Here is a 19,644-nt window from a genome sequence, read left to right as displayed (position 1 = left end):
TCCCTTAAGCCTTTCTTCCATTCAAATAATCAGGATATGGGCTGAGATCTGTTCTCTATTCTATTATTCAATCTGGATGAAACCTGTCTGTCCATTCTATAATGGAATATTCTTTTTGGACCAGATATCCCTCCATCTCATTTCTGGCCCAATCCAGACTGCAGACAAGCTGCTCTCCCAATTTTTTTCATTTGAGATTGTTAGATTGCCCAAATATTCAATATGAGATTTGAAACCTATCAAATGACTCTGAAAGAAATAAAATTTATTGTACTCGAGGAGATCTAAAACTCTATAATTGACAAACTTTTCATTTAAGATAGTTTAGAGTATCAAAGTGTATGCTACAGTATTAGTATATATATATTAAGATAAAAAATCATGTCCATTGTCTAATCACAAATTTTTGTGTTAATGAGACGGTAAGAAGTCTTCGTGAGCCATGCATGCATGTGCAAGGAAGTACATGTACATCTGATCATCATTTAAAGTGTGCAAGTAACAGAAACAACAAGGAGTTGAAAAGTACTGAAATCAAGGATTCAGAAAACCAGACTGTACGCTTCAGACTTCAGAGCTTGCTACAGTCGGTTGGCACGAACGACAGCTGCCCTACGGTGATGTCAAACAGCATCTGAATGTTCTGCTGCTGGAAGTTCCCCAGCACGGAAACCGACGACACCGTCCCGACGATGTCGAGGCAGAACGCCGCCGCCTCCCGATTGAAGGACATGTAGTTGTCCCTGCGCAGCCTCATGTCCGCGCCGCCGGCGAAGTGCAGCACCATGTCCGGCATCTCCGGGAGCCGCGCCGCGCCGGGCGGCGCCGGGAAGCAAGGGCCGTCCAGGCTGGAGGCGTTCGCCACCGGCTGGGCGCCGCCTAGCGCGCCGGCCACGCCGCCGACGACCGCCCTGAAGGCGCTCTCGACGAGGACGGTGAAGATGGTGCCGGAGTCCACGATCATCCCGCCGGAGCCGTCGGCACGCAGGTCGAAGGTGCCGTTGGGGATCGGCAGCCGCGTGGCGCCGAGCGAGATGCCCTCCAGGGAGACGAAGTACCACGAGGGGAACCGGGGGTTCTGCACGAGCGGCGTCGACTGCGCGGCGGCGGCGGCTCCGGGGGCGAGCTCGGCGACGGAGCCGAACAGGGCCGGGCTGGCCAGGCTGGTGTTGAAGAAGTCGGTGAGGCAGTAGGAGAACTTGCCGACGCCGAGCTGCGCCACCAGCGACAGGCTGCCGCGGCCGAGGCCGACGGTGCCGGTGGAGTTGTACGAGAGGCCGCCGTTGTCGACGCCGCAGCCGAAGGCGATGCCGCCGACTCGCCGAAGGTGAGCGTCTCGGCGCCCATGACGCCAGCGGAGTAGGCGCCGTCGCCGTAGAGGTACCGGCAGGGCGCAGCGGCGGCGGCGGAGCTGTTCCGGCGCCACACGGGGAGGCCCCAAATACTTAGACACAGTTCGTGGCCACTTTTAGCACAAGCATCAATTAAATAAATCAAACAATTCTGAACGCCAGCTCTATTTGACCGAGTCATGGAGCCACACGAGGTTCAAGGTTCATAAAAAAATATAATCATTAGAATTACCTCCCTCACCCCTCCTCTCTCCCTCTCCCCTCTCTGGATCTCGTAGACAGGAAATGAGGGTGCGAGAGAAGGGGCTCAACTTTTATATTTGGGGTGCCGGGCGGGCGGGCTGCCTGCCGCCCCTCCACCGGGCGGCAGGTGCCTGCCGCCCAGCAGGGGGGCGGCAGGCTCCTGCCAGGGGCCCCCACGCAAAAAAAAATTATATTTACTTACATGTAGGTCTCTGCCGCCCCCCTGCCGGGCGGTAGGCCCCCCGCCGCCCTCCTGTCTGGTGACATGGGTATAGAACGGTAAAATATGAAACCGAAAATATATTTCTGTAAAAATGTTTTTAAAAAATATAAAACTAAAAAAGCCGGGGAAATCTGGGGAGGAGTGGGCCAAGGGCAGAATGGGCCTTGAGCCGGTCTACTTGTATTTGGGCTTGTGCCAAGTTTATAATGGGCTTTGAACGGCTCGTGACTCGTGACCAGCCCTGTTAATCTGTTATTGTGGGCCTGGGCGATGACTCAATGTACTATGCAATCAATATTTGCAGCACTGCGGGTTTTGGATGATCGTGCTTGTTCTCGATCATGACTATTCAACGGAGATTCATAATTTGCTCAAAGATTCATAAAGGTGCAGCATGTTTGAAACACAACGTTCGCCTCTGCTGACGGTACAGTGTAAATATAGCTCCGCGCCTCCGCAACCACTCGTCGTCCTCAGCCAGGAGCAACTCTAGCAGACTCTATAAACAGCTCGTATCATAAACTTAGAGGGTCAAATAAAAAATGCACTCCATCTGCTAGCTCTTTATTTTAAGAAGGACTCCAAATATCATCCTCCACTCTCCATTTCTAGGGGCTCTCTAGGGAGCCCTCCATTATAAATTAGAATTGAGGATTAATGTTGGAGTTGAAGAAAATTTAGAAGACCCTGTAAGATAGAGGCAGCTCCTATTAGCCTTTAGAGGGTCTAATTTAGGGGCTATTGTTAGAGATGCTCTAAAACCGCATATGCATGCATCGCGTCGGTGCTCCAACCGTGGCAAGCTTTATATATGATTCACGAACCAATTCCTGGCGTGGCTACATCACGTGTAATTTCTTGCCGTCGGATCATCCGGGCGGACAATTAGATCATGTGTTTTCTGGTCATTTAAAAAAACTCTTAAAATTTAGAGAAATTAACCTGCGGTCCATCCTCCTCTCTCAGGAATTTTTATAAAAAAACCTAAATTTTTATTAAAATCAATTCGCAGTCCAACAGATCAGCTTTAAGAAAATTTGCAAATAGAACCTTAAGTTTTCATAAAATCAACCCGCCGCCTAGTAGTCATATTTTAATTAAATCATACCACAAGGCATTTCATCCGTTACTTCTACATGAGCAACATTATACGTATAATTTGAACACCAAAATGTGTTGGAATCAAAAGTTTCTCAATATAGAATTGGATCAAGAATTAAAAAACTACAACTTCATTAAAGAGTGAATTTTAAAATTTAAAATGTTTTCGCAATTCATTTGCACAAACACTTGCATACTACCCATTGTATATACAATTTGGACACCAAAAAGTCTTCAAATAAAAAATGGTCAATACACAAGTTGCCTAGAATTTTTCGAAATCCACAACTTCCCTATATAGCAAAGTTTTTTTAAATTCAAAATATTTTGATAATTCGTTCAACATAAAATCTTAATTTGCTAAAAATATAATACGCACCACCGTTGTTCTATAGTTTCTGATGCTACCTCCAAAATAATGCATCATATTTTAATATAACCACACCTTTCTTAAAATAATACACTATTAATTGCAATATGATTTCACAAATACGTTAAGTATCCGACTAATTATGCTACGCCCTCTCTAATAAACTATTTTACCAGTTCTTTCACCACAATTATTTTCGTAATTCGTTCAACATAACATCTTATAATATAATATTACACTACCGTTTTTCTATGGCTTCTAATGTGACCTCCACAATAACGCGGTATATTTTAGTATATCCACAACTTTTTTAAAAAAACATCACGTCTATTAATTACCTCATGATTTCGCAACTACATTAAGTATCCGGCTAATTGTGCTCCGCACCACCGCCCTCCCTAATAAATTACTTCACCCCTTTTCACCACAATAAATACAACTACAAATATCATACCTCTATTTCGATACCCAAAATTATATACTACTTAACTAAGATCATGAAGACAATAGAATGCCCAAAATATACCAAGTTTAATACCAGGCTGCGGACCATGACATCTATGTGAACATAACGAAGCGATGTATTTATCTTAACTATGTTGCTTAAAATTTTTTACATTTGTCTATACATAACAACTACTACATGTATGAACTAAAATCCAATTCAACTAACATACTCAGACATGGTATACAGGCCCACACGGCAAAGCCGCGGGCCTTTCTAGTCATCCAGGATGTTGCAGTCGAGAGAAGTCATCAGGCCATCGTCCGGCTTACGTAAGAGCTGATGTGCTCTTTTGCTATTGGTGCTGTCCAGCTCAATGCCAGAAACCAATCATCATGTTTGCACCATATAATTTTAAGAATGATTTAAATTTGACTATATATGTGGTTCGAAAGATGACACCCAACAGTTGCTATAGATTAGAACTTGAAGAATTGCGTGGGTGATTTTGTTGGGTTTCTTGTCGGATTCTCTGGCTATGATTTGTGCTAGCGCATATCCTAGCTATACTCGTGTAAAAATTCTCGATAGTTATGCTTCAATTTATTTTCTATTAACATTGTAATTTATGGGTATTAAAGCAATGGATGATGCATGCTTCTTTTAGTGGCCAATTATCTAAAAATAAATAGATAAAATAGTGTCCCAAAGTGTGTATACATTTTATTGTATATCTATGATACACTATGAGGTGTTTTTTAATACAGAATGGACCCACCCATCAGTTGCATCTAGTTTAATATCGGAATCACAACTGGTCCTGTCGTGGTACAACCCATTGCGACTAACTGTGTCAAGTTGCAACTAGACCCGAACAAGTTCGATCCAACTGGGTCGTGTCGATCTGTGATTTTAAAAAAATACTACATAGTACATATATTCTCTACTAACCAAAGTGGTGCCATCATTTATTTAATGTATTCTCATTGATTACGTACTATAACAGCTTTATTCTTTTTCCGGTAGAAATATCAACGTGCTTTGAGCCTACCAACCTTTTGCAGTTCAAGCAAGTTGAGTTGCAGTCTCAGCACCAACCAAAAGGCAAGAGCCAGGAAAATGCATTTTCCCGACGAGTCAAAAACGCAAGAGCCAGGAATCGAGTTCTTGACACACTTGTGCAGACTTGACACCTAGACCTAGGAATAATGGACCTCACCCCTTTCCAAACTTGATGCACGGGATAACCGTGGAGGGGCGAAGCTAAGTTATAGCTCGCAGGCGCCGATGCACCCATAGAAAAAATGCAAAAAATAGTGATAGATTTTCTATTTTTTCACCATATATATGCGTGCACTTCCCACAACTCAACTCAATGCACCCACAAGCACACTTCCTTCGATTTGCTGTAGCTTCGCCACTGGTGGACGACGACAAGAAGGATGACTTGAGCGTAGGACCTGTTACTGTGACATGCGTTGAAGGACATGCCTGGTAGGACTCCTATATGTTTTATTACATAATACAATAAAAATATAGAATATTCCATCAATTTATCTTTATTAATTGCTAGGGTTTGGGGTCCTAAATCAAAGTTTAATTTGTGAACTTTGACTTTTCAAATCCTATGGGTCCACTATTTCCTGTATGTTTTCAAATCCTATGGGTCCGCTTTTTTTAGAGGCTACACCAGGAGCACCACGATATCGATCTTCTGCTAAGGTTCAATGGAGAGCCCCCACCCTGCCCCTGCTCCACACTCATCCAAAAAAAAAATCTATCCAGATGGCGTCTAGAAAAAATGCAAGTCCTCCAAACGTATCAGTTGGGGCAGGCAAATGCCGACTGTTTTGACTGACGGCTTCCATACGTATCCTGTTAGCAATTTCACATGAATTTATTCCTGACGAGTGCTGTCCCTGTCAGCTATAACCATTTTAAGGCAACGGACCAGCGGGCTAGCTGCACACACCAAACTCATAACGGATCACCTCTCGAGGGCCACAATGCATCGCTTGGCTGCCTGCTGGATTCTTCTTCACATTGCCGCCTCCTGCAGCTTCTTCCTCATCGCGCATGCTCGGAAGCAGCCTGCGCTAGGCAGTGACCTCAATGTTACTGCGAGGTGCTTACCGCACGAGAGGGAAGCGTTGCTGGCCTTCAAGAATGGCATCACCAACGACAGCACAAACCTCCTCGCCTCATGGCGACCAGCCCAAGATTGCTGCCGGTGGACAGGCATCGCCTGTAGCAGCCAAACTGGCCATGTCCTCAAGCTTGATCTCAACGGGGCCTACTCCTTCTACCCACCTTTGTATGGCCAGATAAGTCCCTCCCTGCTTTCTCTGGATCACCTGGAGTACCTCGACCTCGGCTCAAACTTCCTGGAGGGGCCCAATGGTAGTGTCCCGGAGTTCTTGGGATCTATGAAGAACCTGAGGCATCTAGATCTCTCCTACATTCCTTTCTCTGGCACAGTGCCACTCCTGCTCAGCAACCTTTCCAAGTTAGAATACCTCGACCTATCTTTCACGTCCTTTTTTGGTAGAATGCCTCCTCAGCTTGGGAACCTTTCAAAACTGCAATATCTTGACCTCAGTTGGATGTGGAATGATACATATTCAACTGATATCTCATGGCTAAGTCATTTGAATATGCTGGAGTACATTGACATGAGCAATGTAACTCTCAGCACAATAGTTAATTGGCCTTCTGTGGTGAACATGGTTCCAACTCTGAAGCACATCAAACTTATGAATTGCTCACTTCCAAGTGCGAATCGGTCGATTTCACACCTAAATCTTACCGAACTTGAGGAGCTTGATCTCACATGGAACTACTTTGGGCATCCAATCGCATCATGCTGGTTTTGGAATGTAACAACAATTAAGTTACTGTACCTAGATCATACCAATCTTTATGGTCCCTTCCCTGATGACCTCGGAGAAATGGTGTCGCTCCAACACCTAGACTTTTCATACAACAGAAATGCTGCCACATTGACGGTCGACTTGAAAAATCTATGTGAATTGGAAAGCTTATACCTTGACAATAGTCTGTCATCTGGGAACATAACAGAGTTAGTACAGAAGTTACCACAGTGTTCTTCGAGAAAATTTTATGCCTTGAGTTCAGTAAGCAATAACATGACCGGAATTTTTCCCAATACTATTGACCACTTAACCAGTTTAACTACCATTATCCTTACTAACAACAGTATTAGTGGAGCAATACCTCCAGGGATTCGGAACTGCACTAATTTAGAGTACGTCCATTTCAGTTCAAACCAACTCAGTGGCCAAATACCGTTGCTGCCAAGAAGCCTCAGGGTATTTGAGGTCTCCATGAACTTCTTGTCAGGGCATTTGCCGTTGGAATTTGGAGCTCCAAATTTTGAAACTCTAATTATATCCTTCAATTACATTACTGGTCAAGTTCCTCGATCTATTTGTGAGTCCCAAAACATGGCATTTTTGGATTTATCAAACAATATTTTTGAGGGAGAACTACCTTACTGTTCTCGCATGCCAAGTTTACGTTTCCTGCTCGCAAGTAATAATAACTTTTCTGGAAAGTTCCCCCCGTGGCTCCAGGGCTTCTCATCACTGGTTTTCCTAGATCTTTCATGGAACAAGTTTTATGGATCATTACCAAGCTGGATAGGAGATTTGGCGAACTTACGTATTCTGTACCTTAGTCGTAACATGTTCTATGGAGATATTCCAGCATCCATCACGGATCTTAGAGCGCTTCAATACTTGGATTTAGCAGCAAACAATATGTCTGGATCAATTCCTCGATCTTTGTCAAATTTAGTAGGAATGACTCTAAAACATCCATCTGGATCTAGCGATGATTTATACTCAACATTGTCGTTCGATGAATCGCAAGATTTATTTGCCCTGGTGATGAAGCATCAAGTGCTCAAGTATGGATCGCACGGAATAGTCTCTGTTGTGGGCATTGATTTGTCGCTGAATCAATTAACTGGGGAAATTCCAGATGAAATTACTTCTCTTAGTATGGCATTGAATTTAAATTTGTCATGGAATCACTTGAGCGGAAAAATTCCGGAGAATATTGGATCTATGAAATCAGTGGAATCACTTGACCTCTCAAGGAATAACCTTTCCGGTGAAATCCCACGAAGCTTTTCAGATTTGACATACATAAGTTACCTGGACCTGTCATATAACAATCTTACAGGGATGGTCCCATCAGGTCGTCAACTTGACACCCTTTACACAGAAAACCCTTCTATGTACTACGGAAACAACGATCTATGTGGCCCTCCTCTTCAAAGAAATTGCTCAGTGAATAATGCACCAGGGCATAGAAATCAACAAGAAAGCAAAACAGATTCTGATTCAGCGTTCTTTTACTACGGACTTGGGTCAGGATTAGCCGTTGGCCTTTGGGTTGTCCTCTTTGCTCTACTATTCAAGAAAACATGAAGAATTGCGTACATTTGCCATGTTGATAGGTTGTGCAACAAAGCATATGAGGAGAGAGGTACTGGTAATTTGGATGGGGGTTTTTGCTTTGATGGGGGGTTTTTAGGCTTCTAAGCAGAGTTAGTATGTTTTTACTATAGCATCTGCTGGATAATGCAGCAGTTTCGATGCATACTGCTACTATTTGATGCTATGAGAGTGATTTGATTCAGCTGCATCCTCTGTTGTTACATAACAATCATCATCAGAATATTCTAATTTGAGAAGTAGGTTGTTCCTACATTCTTTGATGATATATGTTTTTTTCCTCCATACATAGTTCTCTATTTGTAATAATGGCCGGATATTTCATACTGTGATGTAGAGGCCAGAATATTGAAATATTCCTTTATCTACAAAATATATTTGTGTGGGACCGAAACAAATGACCAGAGAGGGGTAAATGAGAGCCTTTAAAAATTCTCCAAAAAATAACTCCGATCCATTGCCCAAAACACCTCCCCTAATCGCCAAGATGGGAGTCAACTGGTGACACGCTCACTCTAAGAACAATTAGGAATTCTCACGACAAAGCAAATTCTCAGAGCAATGCGGAAGCCATACAAAATGTAATGCTCGAAACAATTTGCAAACAATATCAAGCTAATCACTACTCATCCATCATTAAACTATTTGAATCATATTTTCAAACGCGTGCTCGGGGCGGGGTCACTCGCGTGGCCCCGAGCGGAGGCATCACACAATGGGGGGATGGAGGATAGGTTGTACTAGGTCTTACTCTATTTGTAGAGAGTGTTGCGTGAGGCATGAGTGGATGTGTGTGATGTGTCTACATATGAGTTCAGATACTATAATTTATTCTCTAGCATAGAGCCCCCCAACAAAAAAGAAGAGGGGGGGCACTAATCCTTCTTGAGTCGTTGGCCCACAACTTCTCCTATGATTGGAACAAACTGTTCCGATGGAGAAAAAAAAGTTTCATTGAAACAAAAATTAAAAATATTCAGTTGGATCCGATCTTACTCTTAGAAATGAAAAATTGTTCCGTTGGAACATAATGAAAAAATAATTCATTGAAACTTCTAGAAGAAAAAAGGAAAAATAGAAAAACTAGGCCATAAAACCACTAGTGGGCTGCGTGCGTGGGCATTGTGCAACTGGTCCGCACCCACCCACGCGCGTGAACCTAAGTATCAGCTTTAAAAAAATTTGCAAATAGAACCTTAAGTTTTCACAAAATCACCCCGCCTCCTGATCCTCTCTCAGGATATTTTAAGAAAAAACCCTCGAATTTTAATTAAATTAGATTACAACCCATTTCATCTGTTACTTCATCACGAGCAATATTATACATACAATTCGAACACCAAAATGTGTTGGAATAAAAAATTGCGCAATATAAAATTTGATCAAGAATTTAAAAATACAACTTCATTATAGAGTGGATTTTAAAATTCAAAATATTTCCGCAATTCATTTGCACAAAAACTTGCATGCAACCCGTTGTACCTACAATTTGGACACGAAAAGTCTTCAAATAAAAAAAATAATCAATACAAAAGTTGCCTAGATTTTTTTTCAAAATCTACAAATTCCCTTTATAGCAAAGTTTATTAAATTCAAAGCGTTTTTTATAGTTCATTCAATATAACATCTTAATTTACTAAAAATATAATACATACCACCGTTCGTTCTTCTATGGCTTCTCATACTACCTCAACAATTACACGTCATATTTTAATATAACCATCACTTCCTTATAAAAATCAATATATTATTAATTGTAATATGATTTCGCAAATACATTAAGTATCTATGCTCCGTCCTCTCTAATAAACTATTTTACCCCTTCTTTCACCACAATTATTTTTGTAATTCGTTCAACATAATGTCTTATTTTGTTCAAAATATAATATTATACTACCATTTTTCTATGGCTTCTCATGCGACCTCCACAATAATATGGTATATTTTAATATATATACACAACTTTCTTAAAAACATCACGTCTATTAATTACCTCATGATTTCGCAACTACATTAAGTATACAGCTGATTGTGCTCCGCGTCACCACCCTCCCTAATAAATTATTTCACCCCTTTTTTCACCACAATAAATACAGCTACAATGTCATACCTCCATTTTGATACCCAAAATTATATACTACTTAAATAATAGCGTCAAGATAATAGAATGCAGACCATGACATCTATGCGAACATAACAAAGTGATGCATCGCATCAACTAACATACTACGACACGGGATATGGGCCCCACGCGGCAAAGCCGCGGGACTTTCTAATCCAAGGATGCTGCAGTCAAGAGAAGTCATCAGTCATCAGGCCATTGGTGCTGACCAGTTCAATGCCAGAAACCAATCATCATATTTGGACCATACAAGTTCAAGAATGATTTAAATTTGACTATATATATTTGTGCAAATTTTTTAAATAAAATGAGTTGTCAAATTTGAGGTTAAAAAAATTCAAATGAATTATATTTAGAACGAAGGAAGTACTGTATAATCCAGTATATATGTGCATGTGCACCACGCTCTAAGATATATATTAGTTCTTGCATACAACGCACGCTGTATGATATAATCCTGCCAACATGATGGACGGGAAGCGAAATAGCCCGTAGCCTAGTGGTTACAAGAGCCTAGGTAGCACCTGAGGTCCTGAGTTCGACTCCCCATGGGAGCGAATATTCTGAGATTTAACAGTGTTGTGCATTCAGTGGTAGGCGACGCGTCGACAGCGAGGCGCCTGTGGTGACTTCGTCAATCTCGAGAATTTGGGTGAGTATGTGTTGTGAGTGTCGGAGTTGTACTGTGTGATCTAAAAAAATACGATGGACCGGATTTGGGTGAGTGTGTGTGCGTTGTGAGTGTCGGAATTGTACTGTGTGATCTAAAAAAACACGATGGACCGGAATATTACAGCATGTCTGCTGTGTTCTAATCAACGGGACTTTTTAATCGATATTTCAATGGAAAAATTAGTCTTGTACCATCAAAAGATCACCACACCCGTAAAATACCAATGAAAGATGACCACTCCGTGAAATACCACCGAAGTTGCTGTAACACCCCGGTGTTAATATTGTGCTTAATTAGCTAATCATGGGCCTAAGCTTGGCATTAGCACTAATTAAGTTGCATAGTGTACTTCACTTTTAGCTGAGTTCAATCCCGTTTTTCTCCCAGATTCGAGTTTCAAATCAACTTTTGTCCAACATCAAAGTTTGTAGATCTTTTCATCCTCTACAACTTCTATTTTGGCCAAATTTCAAATTTCTATATGAAATTTTGAGTTTTAAGTTTTAACCGGTCAAAATCGTGTAAAAAATATTCAAACTCGTTTCACTGTTTTCCCCTGTGCTCGTACCGCCGCCCATGCCGGCGACCAAGCACAGCGCCGGCGATCACCACGCGTCGGCCGTCGCGGCGAACCTCACCCTCCATGCAAGCCATCCTTATCCTCTCGCGACGCCCAATGATTTTCCCCCTCCCCTCCTTCCTCGAGCTCGCGCTGAGCATAGAGCCGAGCTGAGCCGCCGCCGGCGTTCGCGCCGGCCATCCTCGCTGCCCCACCTCGATTCTTCACGCCCCAAGCCGGTCCACCTAGCCATCCACCTCCACCGCCCCTTCCAGAGCTTGGCCGAGCCCTACCCGGCTGAATCGGCCCCGCGCCATCGCGGCCGCCATTGCCGCTCCCACTATGTGAAAAGCCAAATTGGTAACGGGCATAAATTGCTATTGGTAACGGACATAGCGCCTGTTACCCTTTTGGCGTTACCAAGAACAGTCATTGGTAACGGGCAATAAGTCAATGCCCATTACCAGTAACATAATATCAGTAACAGTCATCAATTATGCCCGTTACCGATAACAGAATATAGGTAACGGGCATCAACATGCCCGTTACCAACAACAGTTATAGGTAACGGGCATTATGGTAATGCCCGTTACCTATGTGGAATTAAAAAATAAAAAAAGAAATCAAAATTTTTTCTATTCATTTATTACATCCACACAGTTACATTCATACACGCTTGTATGCACACATCATTATTCTTCTCAAGGAACTTCTCGCCATTGACCATGATAAGGGGAATGTATTGCAGCACCAATCTCTTGCACTGGCAACAAGATAATAATATGATTAAATGCATGCCATGCTTGCCTAATACATTAACTAAAGAAGCAGAAAACAGCTCCTAGTATTAAACTTTAGATTTATACACACAGTTCTAAGGATAAACATTTATGCAAATTTTTGTTCTTGCAGGGAACTAAATCTAAAATTTCTGCAATTTAAGCAAAAGTTTACACATCAGTGGATAGTAGGAAAAAGGTACCAAATTGCTTACCTGCTGGACATGACCTTCGATCTTATTGCACTCCTTGATGAGAATTTGAATTATCTCAAACTACAGACATAAAAAATGAAGTGTTAGGTCCAGAAAGGCTGAAATTATGAACGGCACAAAGCAATTACCTCCGCATCTGGATCTTTCAGTTTGGACATAACTTCATCAATCAGGTAGTGGCAAAACACACAAGTGCTGTCACTTCCTAATTACAAGAACAAACAGAAAATGTTATTACCATCTGTTCCAAGGAGAATGACTGAGAACAAGCATACTAGCAGACACAAGGCACTGGTCTAATAAGATGGGCTAAGCAAGCAGGAGTGATGGTCTAATCACAAAGCAGGAGTTATATTAGTTGCACTTCAGTATGCTGGGAGGTTAAAATCTATGTTGGCTAAAATAGTTTCATCAATATTGTTAACATGCATATTCCAAATGCAAACAAACTTTGATAGCCGGTTACTACCCCTGCTTGCTTACGGCCGCACAATAATGAAGGCTAGTCTTGTGTTATGGGCCAGGCCTAGCTGGCCCAGGCGCCCCAACCAGCGCCGCTGATCACGTACCAGCGGCGGCGGCGCACAAGTGGCTAGGAGGGCCACAATCTTATTTCCTTAGGGGTCAAGTTTATTTCCATAAGTTGAAATATTTGTAAGTTAAATATGGCACTCTTGATTGGAAAAGGGAGGCTGAGAATCAAATCTCAGTTGGCCTCACGGGGCCATCCCCATCTCACGACTCTCTCTCGTGCTCTCCACACCGCCGCTGCCACCCTTGCTGGTCGCCACAGCGCCCATCCGCCGGCGACTTCCTAGGCCTCGCCCTCCATCCTCACACCCCTACAACCTTCGTAGCCGCGGTAGGATCGCTGATCCTATCAACTTGGTAGAAGGCCACCCTTCGCCTGTAGCAGCTCCAGGACGCGGCGCTCGGTTCCCCCTGGCGCACGGCCGACGGCCTGCTTCTCCATGGCAAGCGCATTTTCGTGCCGGATCAGCACGACCTCCATCAGTGGGTGCTCTCCGTGGTCCATTCGGCGGGCCACAAGGGCATCCAGAAGAACCTGCAATGCCTTCGTGCCGACTTCTACGTCCCCCACGATAGGTGGTTGGTGCAGGAGTTCGTCCACGCCTGCCCGACGTGCCAGCGCAACAAGACGTCGATGCAGCGGCCAGCTGGGCTGCTACAGCCCCTTGAGGTTCCCTCCCAGGTGTGGGCGGACTTCTCAATGGACTTTGTTGAGGGCCTCCCAAAGGTCAACGGAAAGTCGGTCATCCTCACGGTGGTTGACCGCTTCTCCAAGTACGCCCACTTCATCGCCCTGAGCCACCCATACACGGCGTCGTCGGTCGCCCGCACCTTCTTCGACGGCATTGTTCGGCTCCACGGCTTCCCGACGTCCATCGTCAGCGATCGGGACCCAATCTTCACCAGCCACATGTGGCGCGACTTGTTCAAGATGGCCGGCGTCTAGCTTCGCTTCAGTAAAGCCTTCCACCCTCAGACAGACGGGCAGTCCGAGGTCGTCAACAAGGTGCTGGCCATGTACCTACGGCACGCCATGGGAGACCGCCCACGAGCCTGGGTTGACTGGCTTGTGTGGGCGGAATGCTGCTACAACACCTCCTACCTCACGGCGCTCCAGGCGACACCCTTTGAGGTCGTCTACGGGCGGCCGCCGCCGGCACTTCTTCCACATACCACCGGCGCGGCCACGACCGAGGCGGCAGACACGCTACTCCGCGATCGTGACACCTTCCTCGCCGACGTCCGAGAGCATCTCCTCCAGGCCCGTCAGCACGCCAAGCACTACTACGATGTCCACCACCGCGAGCTGGAGTTTGCGGTGGGCGATTGGGTTTGACTCCGCTTGCTCCACAGGTCGACCCACTCGCTGGAGCGCCGTCCCAAGGGCAAGCTAGGTCCTCTCTATACAGGTCCGTTCCAGGTGGTCGAGCGGATTGGACAGGTGGCCAATCGTTTGCAGCTTCCAGAGGGATCGCGTCTTCACGACGTCTTCCATGTGGGACTCCTGAAGCCCTTCCACGGCGACCCTCCGACGACTACCCCGCCATTACCGCCTATCCATCATGGACGGGTGGTCTTGACTCCTGCTCGGGTGCGGCGGGCACGCTTTCAGCGTGGCGCCTGGGAGATTCTCGTGGAGTGGTAGGGGCTTCCTCCAGACGATGCGACCTGGGAGCCACGGGAGTCCTTCGTCGGGCGCTACCCCGACTTCCAGCTCGAGGACGAGCTATTTCCCGAGGAGTGAAGAGATGTTATGGGTCAGGCCCAGCCGGCCCAGGCGCCCCAACCAGCGCCGCTGATCACGTACCAGCGGCGTCAGCACACAAGTGGCTAGGAGGGCCACAATCTTATTTCTTTTGGGGTCAAGTTTATTTCCATAACATTTGTAAGTTAAATATGGCACTCTTGATTGGAAAAGTGAGGCTGAGAATCAAATCTCAGTTGGCCTCACGGGACCATCCCCATCTCACAATTCTCTCTCCCTCTCTCTCTCTCGTGCTCACAACTACAGAACAGGCCTTTTGTCCCGGTTTCCCAACCGGGACCGCCAAGGCAGGACAAAAGGATCCCCCCTTTTGTCCCGGGTCAGGCAACTGGGACAAATAAGGACCTTTGGTCGCGGTTGGTAACACCAACCGGGACCAAAGGGTCTGCCAGCGCCGACGTGGCAGGCAACCCCTTTGGTCCCGGTTGGTGCCAACCGGGACCAAAGGCCCCTTTTTTTCCTATTTCTTTTGAGTTATTTCTATTCTATTTCAGATTGAATTTTGTATTGGAATTTAAGTGGAGTATGAACTGCAGTAATATAAATATAAATATATATTCATTTACTCATATAAAGTGCAACACAAAAGTCAATTACATACAAAGTGCAACACAAAAGTCAATTACATACAAAGTGCAACAAAAGTTTTACATAATTTTGTCATATTTACTCCTATTATCTATGTTTGACACGCCATCATAGTAGAATTCTCCTACCGGGTCCAGGACCTCATGAACAATAATTCGCACATGGCTTCTTGAATCGCCAGGATCCTTTCCTCTGGTATGAGTGTGTCTCGCATTTCAGAGAGCTGTGGAAAAGTGAGAATATTAATTACAACAATTTATAAAACGAGTTGCACGCAAGCTAAGTTTGATAAAGTTTTTACTTACTTCCTCCTGCCATGCGGTAAATGTCTTTTGAGGACTTATTAGGGTATGGATATTCTCTATGACATAATATGCGCATAAATTAGTTCCTTGCGCCTGCCTCCGACACTTCAAGAGAAATAAAAGAAGTAATTAGCTATCAATGTATTCATATATACTAAAAGATATGGAACATGCAAATAAAGTAGAATCCCACCCGTACCGGAAAGTTTGTCCTCCACTTTAGTTCGGCATTGAAATTATTGCCACTATGCTTTCGAACGAATTTCTTCCAAACCCTGAATACAAACCAAAACAAATAAATATAGTTGTTGTTGATTTCAAAGCAATGGTGATTGAGGTGGTATGACAAGAATAAATTACATGTTCAACATGTCGGTCATGTCTTTGTATTGGTTTGGATCTCTGCGCAATGAGTCCATAACAACCGCTAAGCTCTTGTCAGGACATATGTTAATTAATATCCAGTGATATCTGCAAGATTTCATGTAGGGTTAATAAAATTCAGTTATATAGAACTAAAATAGTTATATGGCAGAAAAGACTTACCCAAAGTTGTAGGAAAATGCAATGGTCGCCTTATAGTGTTGAACGCTTAAGTACTTGTACAAGTTTTTGAATGTTTCTGCAGGATTGCTCTGGAGAGACTTGTAATTCACAACCGTTGGGTCCACAAAGCCGATGTGATAATACCCTTTTTTGCGCCATGTTTGAATCTCCATCCTACGAGATTCAAAATGAAGTAAGGAATCTCCATCTTTAGTTATATATGTTAATGAACATGATTTAAAGAACACACTTGCAGAAGCCACAAAGTGACGATAGAGATGTCGAGGACGTCCTGATGGTATAGTTGGTACACTTCTTCCCAATCAATCCATATGATGGCCTCTCCGCGAAGGAAATCATCATCTCCAATCTTTGTGCCCTGCATGAAGTTGCAATCTCTCATCGCCTTCATGTACAAGTCATGTAGCCTTTGCATTTGCGTTGGAAGCAACTCCTCAACATCTGGGGGGACAAGGCTGGTGCCCTCCTTATATTTCCATCTCACCACTAGAGCTATTGGATACTCTTTCAGCGGATCCAAATCTTGATTCGAAGCTCCTGTTATCTGATCAATAGTGAGCTTTGTTTATTGCAAGAACCCCAGAAAGCCTTGATGTTCCTGGTTTAGAACAACTAGTGGTTTTATTAACTATTTCTGTTGGGCCCAGAGCTGTGGAACACCGGACGATGATGACCCTGATTTCCTCTTGTCATATGATTTCTTAATCGAGCGGTCATAGTCCAAAAGCGACGATGGCTCAATGAACTTTCTCCTATTTGATTCCTTCATTCCAATAAAAAATTTAATTTTGCAGGGTCCAGCGGTTTGTCCTGATTCTGTGGCTCCGTCTTTTTTTGCTTCTTTGGCGGTAGCGGAGGAGGTGAGCCAGGAGATGGCGGCTCGGCAGGAGTAGTTGACCGCTGCCTAGGAGATGAAGACGAAGGAGAGTGTTCTGGGGCAGGTCCCGGAGACGGTGGCGGAGGAGGTGAACGACAATCGGGTTGCGGCAATGCCGGCCTTGATCCCTGATCGGTAGGCTTGAGGATGATGTACCGCTTGTCCCATAGTATGTAACCATGAACGGCATCTGCTAGTGTTGTCTCCCCGTCACCTCCAGGAATATCAAGCTCGAGATTCTTCCAATCATTGCACACCTCCTCGACCCCAACTTTAGCGTATCCAGCCGAGATCTCCTACCCATGGTACACCTCGCCTGGTGTGCTTGGCATGGCAGAACCGTGCGCTACCGTGAACCTTAAGTTCTTACTGCAAGTTTGAAGCGCACAAGGTGTCCGCTGGGTGATCTCATCCACTGGATAGTGCTGCTCGGCCGTCGTATCAATAGCGGCAATTCCCGTATCGGCAGGGAGGCCCGTGGAGGCGCAGCTGCTTTTACATTGAGATAGGTCGGCCGCATCGACAATAGGTTCTGCAGGCGCCGCTTGCTGTTGCTGCTGCTGGCTCATTGCTAAGGCCACCTGGCGTTTGACCTCATCTGCCATTCTTTCATCTTGTGAGAGGAGCTATTCCTCTAGCCTTCGCAAGTGCAGGCGCTCCTCATTCTTCCTTCTATCCCGGCTTCTATATGTATCGATGTAATCTCTGAAGCCATATTTCTACGCAACCACTCCCTTGCCCCTTGTATGCCCCGGATGTTCTGGGTTCTGAAGGGCGTATGTTAGTTCGTCCTTTTCTCTATCGGGCTGGAATGTGCCTTGGCTAACTGCTTGTATGGCCTCTTGTAGTCTGCGGGCCACCCAAGCTCTGAAGACTTATATGCCACAAAGGCATTCCAGTGGTCCTTCTGTTTTGCAAGGTCTCCAGTAAACTCTGGCGTGGACCTCATGAACAATAATCCGCACATGGCTTCTTGAATCGCCAGGATCCTTTCCTCTGGTATGAGTGTGTCTCGCATTTCAGAGAGCTGTGGAAAAGTGAGAATATTAATTACAACAATTTATAAAACGAGTTGCACGCAAGCTAAGTTTGATAAAGTTTTTTACTTACTTCCTCCTGCCATGCGGTAAAGGTCTTTTGAGGACTTATTAGGGTATGGATATTCTCTATGACATAATATGCGCATAAATTAGTTCCTTGCGCCTGCCTCCGACACTTCAAGAGAAATAAAAGAAGTAATTAGCTATCAATGTATTCATATATACTAAAAGATATGGAACATGCAAATAAAGTAGAATCCCACCCGTACCGGAAAGTTTGTCCTCCACTTTAGTTCGGCATTGAAATTATTGCCACTATGCTTTCGAATGAATTTCTTCCAAACCCTGAATACAAACCAAAACGAATAAATATAGTTGTTGTTGATTTCAAAGCAATGGTGATTGAGGTGGTATGACAAGAATAAATTACATGTTCAACATGTCGGTCATGTCTTTGTATTGGTTTGGATCTCTGCCCCGGGAGAACGCACCGCTGCCGGTCGCGCCGCCGCCGCTAGATCCAGCCCCGAGCCCGCGGCCGCCACCATGGGAGGGCGCACCACCGCCGGATGCACCATCGCCGCTGGTTCCAGCCTTGATCCCGCGGCCGCCACCATGGGTGGGCGCACCGCCACCGGACGCGCCGTTGCTGCTTGTTCCGGCCTCGAGCCCGCTGCCGCCGCCGATGGATTCGGCCCCGAGCCCGCGGGAGGAGGCGTCCCTGCCTCTGCCACCGACGGCGCCATGGGAGGGGGCAGGAGGAGGGAGTAGGAGGTGGCGGAGGGCCGGATCCCGCGCCGCCATGCCCGTGGCTGCCACCATGGGAGGGCACGTGGGGGAGGGGACGCCACCATGGGAGGGCGCGGGGGGAGGGGGCGCCGCCATGGGATGGGGCGGAGGGCAGGCGGCGCTGCCAAGGGAGGGCGCGGGAGGGGGGGAGAGAGAGAGATATGAAGGAGAGAGCTAGGGTTTGATGGATTATATGGGCTCATATGGGCATTGCTTGGGCTTGATGGATTAACTGAGGCTGTTCTTTATAAGCTTTCCGTCTCCGAAAATAGAACTATTAACCGAGGCGGTTATTTTAATGGTGACCGCCTCGGTTAATCGATTTTACGAGGCGGTTTTCTTGACCATTTTGGTTAATAAAAAATGACCGCCTCGGTTAATCGCAGGCATTAACCGAGGCGGTTTTTTAATGTGTCCGCCACCGAGACTTTTTCAAAGCGCCTCGGTTAATCAGTTTTTGTAGTAGTGTACATGAAACATAATGTTAATGCTGCGGTGGAAATTTTCCATACTCGAGTCGCATATCAGAGTCATTTATATACATATTTTTTAATGTTACAAGCGTTGATTTCTGATGTTGCAACTGTTGTTTATCAATGTTGCGACAGACCGTCTGATC

General features: G+C 45.1%; 2 protein-coding genes, 1 long non-coding RNA gene and 1 pseudogene across 3 annotated transcripts; 1 reads left to right on the top strand and 3 right to left on the bottom strand.

Annotated features, from left to right (window-relative positions):
- Positions 1-571: 571 nt before the first annotated feature.
- On the bottom strand, positions 572-1,533 carry LOC120645734 (annotated as a pseudogene).
- A 4,207-nt stretch (positions 1,534-5,740) lies between these two features.
- Positions 5,741-8,426, top strand: LOC120645733 (receptor-like protein EIX2). Its single transcript, XM_039922485.1, has one exon. The coding sequence runs from the start codon at positions 5,741-5,743 to the stop codon at positions 8,186-8,188; it is 2,448 nt and encodes an 815-aa protein (XP_039778419.1). The 3' UTR covers positions 8,189-8,426.
- A 3,845-nt stretch (positions 8,427-12,271) lies between these two features.
- LOC120644684 lies at positions 12,272-12,769 on the bottom strand. Its single transcript, XR_005663917.1, has 3 exons — positions 12,692-12,769; positions 12,564-12,623; positions 12,272-12,332 (listed from the first exon to the last, which is right to left on the bottom strand). It is a non-coding gene; the product is annotated as an uncharacterized LOC120644684 (long non-coding RNA).
- Positions 12,770-18,662: 5,893 nt separating this feature from the next.
- Positions 18,663-19,121, bottom strand: LOC120645732 (acanthoscurrin-2-like). Its single transcript, XM_039922484.1, has one exon. It carries the CDS (start codon positions 19,119-19,121, stop codon positions 18,663-18,665), a length of 459 nt encoding a protein of 152 aa, XP_039778418.1.
- Positions 19,122-19,644: the final 523 nt, after the last annotated feature.

Source organism: Panicum virgatum, chromosome 8K (genome assembly GCF_016808335.1).
Source record: "Panicum virgatum strain AP13 chromosome 8K, P.virgatum_v5, whole genome shotgun sequence".
NCBI lineage: Eukaryota > Viridiplantae > Streptophyta > Magnoliopsida > Poales > Poaceae > Panicum > Panicum virgatum.
This window is presented reverse-complemented; position numbering and strand designations above follow the sequence as displayed.

Bases quoted from the DNA above. Each gene is read 5' to 3' on its own strand.
- LOC120645733 (XM_039922485.1), top strand. From the start codon at position 5,741: ATGCATCGCTTGGCTGCCTGCTGGATTCTTCTTCACATTGCCGCCTCC.
- LOC120645732 (XM_039922484.1), bottom strand. From the start codon at position 19,121: ATGGCGGCGCCCCCTCCCCCCGCGCCCTCCCATGGTGGCGTCCCCTCC.